Source organism: Rhinoraja longicauda, chromosome 7, assembly GCF_053455715.1.
Source record: "Rhinoraja longicauda isolate Sanriku21f chromosome 7, sRhiLon1.1, whole genome shotgun sequence".
Lineage (NCBI taxonomy): Eukaryota > Metazoa > Chordata > Chondrichthyes > Rajiformes > Arhynchobatidae > Rhinoraja > Rhinoraja longicauda.
Genome location: NC_135959.1, coordinates 20,226,672 through 20,238,982, shown reverse-complemented (window position 1 = coordinate 20,238,982; position 12,311 = coordinate 20,226,672). Strand labels below are relative to the sequence as shown.

At 44.8% G+C, this 12,311-nt stretch overlaps 1 protein-coding gene across 1 annotated transcript in view; it reads left to right on the top strand.

Moving 5' to 3' along the window:
- Window positions 1-809: 809 nt before the first annotated feature.
- The window catches only part of ubac2 (UBA domain containing 2), a 153,360-nt gene continuing 141,858 nt past the window's right edge, over window positions 810-12,311 (top strand). Inside the window, exons 1-2 of the mRNA XM_078402235.1 lie at window positions 810-860; window positions 7,967-8,094. Of these exons, the coding sequence (XP_078258361.1) occupies window positions 830-860; window positions 7,967-8,094 (159 nt within the window). The 5' untranslated portion in view covers window positions 810-829. The remainder of the gene's footprint in view (window positions 861-7,966; window positions 8,095-12,311) is intronic.

The window sequence follows — 12,311 nt, the reverse complement described above, 5'->3', positions numbered from 1 at the left end:
GGGCGGTGTTGAGGATCAAGATGTAGGAAGTGTTGTGACCAAGCCTCATCAGTCTGAAGAAGGGTCTCGACCCGAAACGTCACCCATTCCTTCTCTCCCGAGATGCTGTCTGACCTGATGAGTTACTCCAGCATTTTGTGAATAAATCGATTTGTACCAGCATCTGCAGTTATTTTCTTATACTCATCAGAATAAATTTGCAGATGGAGGCCCCAATATCAAGGAAAGAGGTAAGAGTGTTTTGTTGTCAGATGTCCCTAAACGGACACCGCCAAGCCCCGCCCTGAGCCAAGCCTCTGCTGCCAAGCTCCGCCCCCGACGACATCGGGCAGAGAGTATAAGATAATAACCACGGAAAGAAAACTGTTCAGAGAAGTGGCAGATGGTCCACGGAAAGAAAACAGTCTGAAGAAGGGTCTCGACCCGAAACGTCACCCATTCCTTCTCTCCCGAGATGCTGCCTGACCTGCTGAGTTACTCCAGCATTTTGTGAATAAATCGGGCAGAGAGTATTGCTTGGCGGTGGGGGCGGGGCCTGGGAGGCGGGGGTCTGGGTGGGGCCTGGTGGCGGGGCGAGGTCTGGCGGCGGGGCGGGGTCTGGCGGCGGGGCGGGGATTGTCGGCGGGGCGGAGTCTGGAGGTGGGGCGGGGCCGGCCGTCGGGGGCGGGGCCTAGTGGCGGGGCGTGGCAGTGGAGGCGGGACTCAGGGCGGGGCTTGGAGGTAGGGCGGGGCCTGGAGCTCTGGGTGGGGTCTGATGACGGGGCGGGGCCTGCTGACGGGGGCGGGGCCTGCCGGCGGGGGCGGGTCTCTGGGCGGGGGCGACGGAACGATGCTGAGCGGCGCCGGCTCCAGCGGCCTGTGTGAGTAGAAGGAGGGGGTGGAGGGCAGAAGATGCAGCCAGTCGAAGTGCAGTGTAGACGAGATCGCTGTTTGCGGCTCTCGGGAGCGAGCTGCCTCCAAGCCGGGACTCGGGCGTCAGGCCTGTGCCCACCTGCGGGCGCTGTCTGGGGCCCGGCCTGTGACAGGAGTCGGTGGAGCAGACACGCCCTCCGCTGAAGGGCCGCTGCTTCACCTCCCCCACCCCCAATACCACCCCTCAAACCCGGCCGGTCCCACCGATCTCCATCCCAGGGCCGCACCTCACCTCCCTCAGCCCCATCCCTGCCCCTCATCCCGGGCCGGTCCGACCCCTTCCTCACTCCCACCCTCAGGCAGGGGCGTTTTGGCACCTCACCTTCACCTCTCCCACTCCGGGCCAGTCTGGTCCCTTTCCTGTCCCACCCTCAGCCTCGGGGGCTGTCTGTCCCCTCTCCCCTGACCCCAAGGCTGTCTGTCCCCTCACCTCTTCCATCCCGACCCCCTGGGCTGGGGATGTCCGCCCCCCCAGGGCCCTCACCTCCTGGGTTACTTCCCGAGTACTCAAGAGTCTCAGAGTGGCCCTTGTGGCTAAAGGGATCAGGGGGTATTGAATGGCGGTGCAGGCTCGAAGGGCCGAATGGCCTACTCCTGCACCTATTTTCTATGTTTTCTACGTTTCTAGGAGCATTGAAGGTGTCCCCGCACTCTGGGGTACTTTCTGCCTTCTGATTTTTGTAGGAGATTACACTGAACGATCAGAAAGAGAGGCAAAATTCTCCCTTATCTCCTGGGCACAATTTTCACTTTATTTAACCATTTATTATGGATGCTTTCTGTGAATAAATTGATTGTGAGGTTTCCTACATTGCGGGTTCATAAATGTGTGATGTTGGCTATATAATGACAGGCAATACTGTCAATAGAAATGTTTCTGTTCGAGGAGTGGAATGGAGATCCCTTTGTTTTACTGGTTGAAATGTATTCCTCATTCATAATAACTTAATATAAGTATATTTGGACATTGATCAAAAAATAAACTGCTGAATAGAGCTAACATTTGTGGAGGGAAATGGACAGACTGCTTTTTGGGACACTTTTTGTATTTTGATCAAGATTCCAGCAACTGCAGTCTTTTGTGTCTCAATATCTGGACATTACCGCACTGTTTATTGTGGAAACTTGAATGAAAATTAGCTGCCATATTTATGCATTACAGGGACGACTACATTTCAAAACATTTATATCAGGCTGCACATCTTCTGTGTTCAAATAATGCTGGTCACTGAATAGTTATTTTTAGAAATCATACACATGTATATTATCTACAAGACACAGAGGATGATTGACTAATGTTGTCCCACTTTTTAAGAGCTAATGTCCCACTTTTTAAGAAAGGGGGGAGAGAGAAAACGGGAAATTATAGACCAGTTAGTCTGACATCAGTGGTGGGGAAGATGCTGGATTCAATTATAAAAGACGAAATTGCGGAGCATTTGGATAGTAGTAACAGGATTGTTCTGAGTCAGCATGGATTTACGAAGGGGAAATCATGCTTGACTAATCTTCTGGAATTCTTTAAGGATGTAACCAGGAAAATTGACAGGGGAGAGCCAGTGGATGTGATGTACCTTGACTTTCAGAAAGCCTTTGACAAGGTTCCACATAGGAGATTAGTGGGCAAAATTAGAGCACATGGTATTGGAGGTAGGGTACTGACATGGATAGAAAATTGGTTGACAGACAGAAAGCAAAGAGTGGGGATAACTGGGTGCCTTTCAGAATGGCAGGCAGTAACTAGTGGGGTACCGCAAGGCTCGGTGCTGGGACCGCAGCTATATACAATATACATTAATGACTTGGATGAAGGGATTAAAAGTACCATTAGCAAATTTGCAGATGATACAAAGCTGGGTGGTAGTGTGAACTGTGAGGAAGATGCTATGAGGTTGCAGGGTGACTTGGACAGGTTGTGTGAGTGGGCGGATGCATGGCAGATGCAGTTTAATGTGGATAAGTGTGAGGTTATCCACTTTGGTGGTAAGAATAGGAAGGCAGAGTATTATCTGAATGGTGTCAAGTTAGGAACAGGGGACGTACAACAAGATCTGGGTGTCCTAGTGCATCAGTCACTGAAAGGAAGCATGCAGGTACAGCAGGCAGTGAAGAAAGCCAATGGAATGTTGGCCTTCATAAAAAGAGGAGTTGAGTATAGGAGCAAAGAGGTCCTTCTGCAGTTGCACAGGGCCCTAGTGAGACCGCACCTGGAGTACTGTGTGCAGTTTTGGTCTCCATATTTGAGGAAGGATATTCTTGCTATTGAGGGCGTGCAGCGTAGATTTACTAGGTTAATTCCCGGAATGGGGGGACTATCATATTTTGAAAGACTGGAGCGACTAGGCTTGTATACACTGGAATTTAGAAGGATGAGAGGAGATCTTATCGAAACGTATAAGATTATTAAGGGGTTGGACACGTTAGAGGCAGGAAACATGTTCCCAATGTTGGGGGAGTCCAGAACAAGGGGCCACAGTTTAAGAATAAGGGGTAGGCCATTTAGAACTGAGATGAGGAAAAACTTTTTCAGTCAGAGAGTTGTGAATCTGTGGAATTCTCTGCCTCAGAAGGCAGTGGAGGCCAATTCTCTGAATGCATTCAAGAGAGAGCTGGATAGAGCTCTTAAGGATAGCGGAGTCAGGGGGTATGGGGAGAAGGCAGGAACGGGGTACTGATTGAGAATGATCAGCCATGATCACATTGAATGGCGGTGCTGGCTCGAAAGGCCGAATGGCCTCCTCCTGCACCTAATGTCTATTGTCTATTGACTGATGATCGACTGATACTTTTCTTTTTAACAGTGTGACTGACTGTGAAACTATTTAAAGCATTTAATGTAGGTTTAAATCATTTCATGTAGGATGGGCCCTCTGCTTGCAACTGCTTAATTTCCTTTGTGGGTGTTCATAAAGACAAAAATTGTCTGCTGACACGTAGAACATCCTGCTCATGGTATTATGGAAGAAATGTGTATGTAAAACCATGTTTGTATGGGTGAAAAAATGTCAACTTTAACCATAACTTAAACTGAAGACGTACCAAAATGAATGTAAGCGGCAGTAGGTGGAAGCACTCACTGTTGAGTGCAATAGATCAATTTAACGATGATTGAACAATGATTGAAAGGGAAGGGAAAGGGATGATTGAAGGGGAAGTTTAAGATAGGTTAACAGCTTTAAAAAAACACAACCAGGAAAAAGTAGGATTTGGTGGGGGAGAACCAAAGTTTGTATTTGGGTGGATTGTGAACCTGTTACATAATGGGATATACTACGTCAGAAGATAGAGAGATGGAAAAAGATTGGCCATGAGGAAGCTTAAATGGGAACAGCAGATTCATAACCAAGAGGTTTGTGCATGAAAATGGGAATGGTGATTATGATCTAAGGTCGTTGACCTGGACAGCTGTAGCGTGACCAATTGGAAGATGATTATTCACAAAATGCTGGAGTTACTCAGCAGGTCAGGCAGCATCTCAGGAGAGAAGGAATGGGTGACTTTTCGGGTCGAGACCCTTCTTCAGACTGATGTCAGGGGGGCGGGACAAAGGAAGGATATAGGTGGAGACAGGAAGACAGTGGGAGATCTGGGAAGGGGAAGGGGGAAGAGGGACAGAGGAACTATCTAAAGTTGGAGAAATCAATGTTCATACCACTGGGCTACAAGCTGCCCAGGCGAAATATGAGGTGCTGTTCCTCCAATTTCCGGTGGGCCTCACTGTGGCACTGGAGGAGGCCCATGACAGAAAGGTCAGACTGAGAATGGGAGGGGGAGTTAAAGTGTTCAGCCACCGGGAGATCAGATTGGTTAAGGCGGATTGAGCGCAGATGTTGAGCGAAGCGATCGCCGAGCCTGCGTTTGGTTTCGCCGATGTAAAGAAGTTGACATCTAGAGCAGCGGATGCAATAGATGAGGTTGGAGGAGGTGCAGGTGAACTTCTGTCTCACCTGAAAAGACTGTTTGGGTCCTTGGATGCAGTTCAGGGGGGAGGTAAAGGGATAGGTGTTGCGTCTCCTGCGGTTGCAGGGGAAAGTGCCCGGGGATGGGGTGGTTTGGGTAGGAAGGGACGAATGGACCAGGGAGTTACGGAGGGAACGGTCTCTACGGAATGCAGAAAGGGGAGGGGATGGGAAGATATGGCCAGTGGTGGGGTCCCGTTGTAGGTGACGGAAATGTTGGCGGATGATTTGTTGTGATACGCTGGCTGGTGGGGTGGAAGGTGAGAATGAGGGGGATTCTGTCCTTGTTACGAATGGGGGGAGGGGGAGCAAGAGCGGAGCTGCGAGGTGTAGAAGAGACCCTAGTGAGAGCCTCATCTATGATGGAAGAGGGGAAGCCCCGTTTCCTGAAGAATGAGGACATCTCTGATGCCCTAGTGTGAAACAACATCCCGGGTGCAGATGCGGCGTAGACGGAGGAATTGGGAGTAGGGGATAGACTATTTGCAGGAGACCGGGTGGGAAGAAGTGTAGTCCAGATAGCTGTGCGAGTCAGTGGGTTTATAGTAGATGTCAGTCACTAGTCTGTCTCCTGTGATGGAGTTTTACTATGATATTGTTATAAGCATCATTAAATCAGTAGGATATTTTGAGTTGAAGTTGTCAATAATAAAAATTCTGCTCACTTCTGATTTTTGTGCCAGCTACTACGTAAGATCATTGGAAACCAAATGACATTCCCCTGACGCCATCAGTGAAAATAGATTACTTGGATCGCTCATGATTTTGAACACTTTTTCAAAACTTAAGTTAACATTCTCTGTTCTTATAAGAAGAATCTCAATGTCTCCAGTTACTCTGCGTAATTGAAAGCTGCAACTCTTGAGAACATTCTTGTAAATTTTACAAAACATCCTCTGCAAGACCTTTCCCTCTTTCATAAAGTGTGATTCATAGATATGAACAGCTGAACTCTGTCCGAGCTGAAACTCAATTAGTGATACTCAGAGGACAGACACAAAAATCTGGAATAATTCAACGGGGAAAGGAATAGGGTCAAGACCCTTCTTCGGACTGTCTTTGGTTTAAACCAGCATCTGCAGTCCCTCTCGACAACAGAACAATGAAATTCTTACTTGAATCAGCTTAATAGGACCATAAACATAGTGTACACAGATAAAATATAATCTTTAAAAACCTATAAATTAATTCACTTGTCTTGAAAAACAAAGTAAGCTGAATGGTTTTCTCCCACTTCGCAAAGTCGAGCAGGGTTGTACATGAATTGGCCTCTGTAAAATGGGGAGACTGGATGCGAAAGTGGGATAAGATAGATCTAGTGTAAACGGGTGATTGATTGTCAGCATGGACAAACTAAACATTCCATCCCTGAATGGTCAAGCTAAAATATGTTAGGGATTTATACGCGATCAATCTTTTAAAACGTGAATTTAGTCAACTAACAAAATGAAAGTGAACATTACCTCGATAATCTCCATGTACAGTCAATGTAGTCATGAATAACAAAGTTAAAAAAAAGAGAGCAGGGCCAGGTTTGGTCTCAATATATGTCAGACAGAATATCTAATGCTCTTGGGACTATAGGAATGATTTGAATGTAAATATAAGCATGTGAATATAGAGGTGTACGAAATCATGAGTGGAATAGATCGGGTAAATGGTTGGGAAAAACATGTATTGGCTTTCTGCTGGCTGGATAGCATGCAGCAAAAGCTTTTCACTATACCTTGGTACATGTGACAATAAACTAAAAGCACTGAGTCTTTTGCCCAGAATAGAGGAATTGAGAACCAGAGGACATTGGTTTAAGGTGAGGGGGGAAAGATTTAATAGGAACTTGAGGGGTGATTTTTTTACACTATGGGTTGCGGGTGTATGGAACGAGCTGCCGAAGGAGTTAGTTGAGACAGGTATTATCGCAATGTTTAAGAGGCATTTAGACCGGTACATGCATAGGATAGGTTTGTAGGGATATGGGCCGAACACAGGCAGTGCAGATGGGGCATGTTGGTCGGCGTGGGCAAGCTGGGCTGCCGGGCCTACTTTCATGCTGTATGACTCTGACTCTATAATGTTTTTGATGTTTAAACTCAGCAGTTATTACTAAAGGCTTTTACTTCCTCAAATTTACAAATTTATTATGAGAAGACAAATGACTCTTTTCCAAATTATCAGCACCAGATTTACTCAGCATTTTTGATAAAATTATTATTGTGCTGCAGGAAAAGCCATGGACAATTTGCGCATAAAAAGCTCCCACTCACAGCAATTCAAAAATGAATAGATCATCTGCTTTAATGACATTGCTCGAAAGATGCCTCTGTCATTGGGGATCTATTACATCCATTTGAGAGGGTAGTCTGGGTCTTGTTTAAATGGCTCATTCAGTAGGTGACAGTGTAGTACTCTTGATCTTGTTCAGCATGCCATCCTAAGTTATGTGCTCAAGTCTCCACAGGAGGACCTGAACCCATGACTTTCTCAATCTGAGGTTGTGTACCTACCCACTGATATTTAAATACTTATGGTCATTGAGTCTTACAGTGTGGCCCAACTTGGCCACAACTTGTCCACACCGGCCAACATGTCTCACCTGCCTTCGTTTGGCCCATATCCTTCGAAACCTGTCCTATCCACGTACTTGTCGAAATGTTTCTTAAACTTGCGATAGTACCTGCCTCAACTACCTCCTCCGGCAACTCATTCTATACAACCACTGCCCTTGGTGTGAAAAAGTTACCCTTCAGGCATCTATTAAATCTTTCCCTCCCTCACCTTAAACTTATGTCCTCTGGTTCTTGATTCCCCTACTCTGGGCAAGAGTCTCTTTGCGTCTAACCGATCTATTCCTCTCACTTCTCCATTTACTTTAGTGTGAATCAGTGCAGAGGAGAAGAGCATTATTTTTCTTTAATTAGCAGGTACTCTAACTCTAAGGTATGTGATTTATATGTTGATCTGATTAAATACAGTGAGTAATGTACAATGGGATGGGGTTTATCAAGGTTAATCCAGGATTAGAGTGATGGTAAAGAAAACAATTCTCGGGTCAAACATTTGGTGCCAACCAATTTTCTCCTTTTTTTGTTTTACAGATAAAGCCCCACTTTCCAAGAGTCTAATGGTGGTGCTCAGTGTTGTGACCTTTATTTTAGCTGTGCCATTTCAGCAATATCAAAATTATTTCTTGTATGACCTAAAAGCAATTAAAGAAGATTACAGAGTAAGTTCTGTTTGGCATTATTTTAATTATACTTTAAGTTTGTTTGTCCGCCTATCTTATTTTACATCTCAAACTTTAAAAGAATGATTTTATAGAGTTGTGCGAAGTCGTGATGAATATTGAGGGAACAAGGATGTAGCAATTTTACTGGTTCAAGATTGAAAATGATTGAGTTTAACATGAAACCAAAATAGTAAATTTAAACAAAACCATCAATAAAATATGATTAATTTCACCACCAACTCCACCTTGCCCTCAAATTCGCCTGGACTGTCTGACACCTATTTCCCCTTGATCTTGCATTATCTCTCTGTCTCCATCACAGACGACAGATTAATGATTGACATCTACTACAAACCTATCGACTCCACTGTTATCTGGATTACACTTCCTCCTACCCTGCCACTGGCAAAGATCCTATCCCTTACTCTCAAAATTCCTATCTCTGCTGCATCTGCTCCCAAGATGAGGATTTCCATATGGGAGCATCTGACTTGTCCTCATTGGTTTCTCCCCAGCTGTCAGAGATAGATCCCTCACCCGTGCTTCTTGTGTCCCGGAATTCTGCTCTTACTCTCTCTCGCCCCAGGCACAAGGACAGAGTTCCCTATCTCACCCCACCAGCCTCCGCATCCAACATGCAATCTCTGACATTTCTGCCACCTCCAATGTGATCCCACCACCCGTCACATCTTTTCATCTCCACCCCTTACCGCCTTCCACAAAGACTGCTCCCTCTGCAACTACTTGGTCACATTCATCCCTTCCCACCCAAACCACCACCCACCCAGGTACTTTCCCGTGCAACCACAGGAGATGTAACATCTGTCCTAATACCTCCTCCCTTGATTCCATCTAGGGACCCCAGCTGAGACAGAGATTTACATGTACCTCCTCTAACTTTATCTACTGCATCCGATGCTCCCAATGTGGGCTCCTGTATATCAGCGAGACTAAGCGTAGACTCGGCTACCACTTTACGAAGACTTGTGCTCGGTCCTCCAAGCCGATTGGAAATCCTGATCGCTAACCATTTTACCTCCCTTTCCCAAACTGACCTTTCTGTCATGGGCCTCCTCCATTGCCAGAGCGAGGCGACACACAAACTGGAAGAACAACACCTCATATTCCTCTTGGGTAGCTTACAACCCAATGGTATGAATATTGAATTCTCCAATTTTAGGTAACTTCTACAAACATCCTCCTTCTCCTCCCCTCTTTCTCCTCCACTTACTTTCCCCCACACTCCCTTCCCCTGAACTCTGACTGACTTTGCGCCAGTTTCTTCCTCCCCTTACCCCACTAAAGGACCATTAACTAGCTTCACAATTTGCAGCTATGTAGCCTCTTGGGCTCACACCTGTTTTTATATTTAATCTTTGTCCAAAAATCTGCCTATCAGGAAACTCCTTCACCTGATCATCTGTTGCCAGCCATGATTTGTTCTGTCTCTTCTGGCTTCCCGTTTCTTTTTTTCTCCTACAATCAGTCTGAAGAAGGGTCCTGACCTGAAACATCACCCATCCATTTTCTCCAGAGATAATAATGTGGTAGGCCATTTAGGACTGAGATGAGGAAAATCTTTTTCACCCAGAGCGTTGTGAATCTGTGGAATTCTCTGCTACAGAAGGCAGTGGAGGCCAATTCACTGGACATTTTCAAGAGAGAGTTAGATATAACTCTTAGGGCTAATGGAATCAAGGGATATGGGGATAAAGCAGGAACGGGGTACTGATTTTGGATGATCAGCCATGATCATATTGAAGGGCTAGCTTGAAGGGCCAAATGGCCTACTCCTACACCTATTTACTATGTTTCTATGAGGTGCTGCCTGTCCCTCTTAATTAATCTAGCATTTTCTGACAATCTTTGGTATAAACCTGCATGTGCAGTTCGTTGTTATATTATATGAAGCTATGAGTTGGTTTTGGATTATGTTAAAAGTTTGAACGTATAACGTAAACCAAAGTTAGAACGTAAACCAATAATGGCTAACAGTTAAAGATTTAATACATAGTTCACAATAAATATATCCTCATAAAGGCAAAAGGAAGAAAATTTAAAGGTATTAAATCAAAGAATGCCTGACCTGAGCAGTTACTCCAGCACTTTGTGTCCTTTTGTGTATTAACCAACATCGGCATATCTTTGTTTCTCCATTTTGACTGCCGTACTGCTAAATCTCAAGGCATGCCCATTTTCTCCTCTCTTCGCTGGGAGTTCTGTGAGACCTTCTCTCCTCTCCCTTTTTCCAGCTTTGGGCACCCCCTGCAATCAATCTGAAGAAGGGTCTCGACCTGAAACATCCCCTCACCATGTTCTTCAGAAATGCTGCCTGACCTGCTGAGTTACCCCAGCATTTTATGTCCTTTTGTGTCTTTACCTGCATCAGCAGTTCTTTGTTTCTAAATAAAAACAATTTGTTGCCAAAAAGACTAGTAAGCCAGAAGGTTGGGAGAATTTTAGAATTCTCCAAAGAGGACAGCCCTCTCTAGATTCAGGGGAGAAGATTGAATGAAGTGGGCTGGTTGCAAAAGGAAGATATCCGAGGATGTTTGATCTGTTGCTCTCTGCAAAACGATGACTTGAGTCTGATCTCACGCAACCACAGTCCTTCCTGTCAATAGTTAAGTTCTGAGAAGTTTTTGGCCAAAAATTAAATTTCCATTTCCCAGTTAGCCCCTTCCATGGGTCAAGTCAGACTGAAACAAAAACAAAAAAATGATGTACACACTCAACAGGTTGGGCAGCATCCATGGAAAAAGAAGCAGAGTTTAACCTGAAACATTAACTGTTTTCCATCCCACAGATGATGCCTTTTCACCTTTGATCCGGATTTCCAGCCTCTGCAGTTATTTGTTGTTACCTATTATTTCACCTTTGTTCATTCAAAAGTTGTACTTTCTGGGGTTACTTTGATCAAAAGAGATGAAGTCAAGATGGAATCTCAAGTTGAGAAAAGTAATCATTAAACTGTGTGATGAGTAATGCTATCATTTAAGTTTGCCAAGCATGCACCTTAAAATCTTGAATTGCCTTTGTCTCCATGTTTAAATTTTTTTGTGATAGTTCCTGCTGAGAAGCATTTTGCACTTTTATATTGTGTCGAAGATGCTTTAACAGATAGCTTTAGAACTAAAAATAAGCTAGTTTCATTATCAAAGAACATGGATCTTGTTCCTCTGTGTTGCATTGATGATTTTGTATTTCCTACTGGAAGCAATTATTCTCAGTTGCATTTGATTAATGTAATGATTTCCACTTTAAGCCTGATGTAGCAACGGGATCGTTTTGACGGTCTCCTTGTAACTAAGTAACTCGTGGCTGGTTTAAACAAATTATCGTGGAGCACTGGCTTTACCTGCTGAATTCCTCAAGCAGTTCATCTTTTGCTCCAGATTTCAGCATCAGCAGTCTCTTGGGAATTCATGTTTGGTTCAGTTTAAATATCTCACTGCCCAAGAGCAAAATGACCCAACGTTGCATGTTGAGAAAAGTAATCATAAAACGGTCTGGTAGAAGGGTTCCGACCCGATTCCTTTTCTTCAGTATCTCTGAAGAAGGGTTCTGACCCGAAACGTCTCCTATTCCTTTTCTCCAGAGATACTGCCTGACCCGCTGAGTTACTCCAGAATTTTGTGCCTATCTTTTAACCCAAAGTTTGTTTGATTCATTCGACAGCAGGGAGAAATTCTTGTCAGCAAAAAGCAATCTATCCGATTTTCTCTTTTTTCCAAATTTGGATCCAACCATCATCAAAAAATGCAAATAACACATCAAAATCTGTTTCCCCCCCCCTTCTACACGAAGTTCCTCACCACTACTTCCTTCCTTTCCTCAGGATCAGCTGACAATATAACAAATGCAAACAATCAGCTAATTGCAAATGGAAAATAAATTGCTGAACTCATCCATCAAGTTTGTTTAATGTCAATTTGTTAGCCACTTCTATGAACAGTGCTTTCTTGACATAGGTTTGTCAGACAACAGCTGGCTTCATTAATAACCTATACCAATTTCCCTCCTGGGATAAATAAAGTTCTATCATATCGTATCATATACTTCAATCGGAGGAACTCCCAACTATTGAGGGAGTGCGGCATAGGTTCACGAGGTTAATTCCCAACGGAATGTTGGCCTTCATAACAAGAGGAGTTGAGTATAGGAGCAAAGAGGTCCTTCTGCAGTTGTACAGGGCCCTAGTGAGACCGGACCTG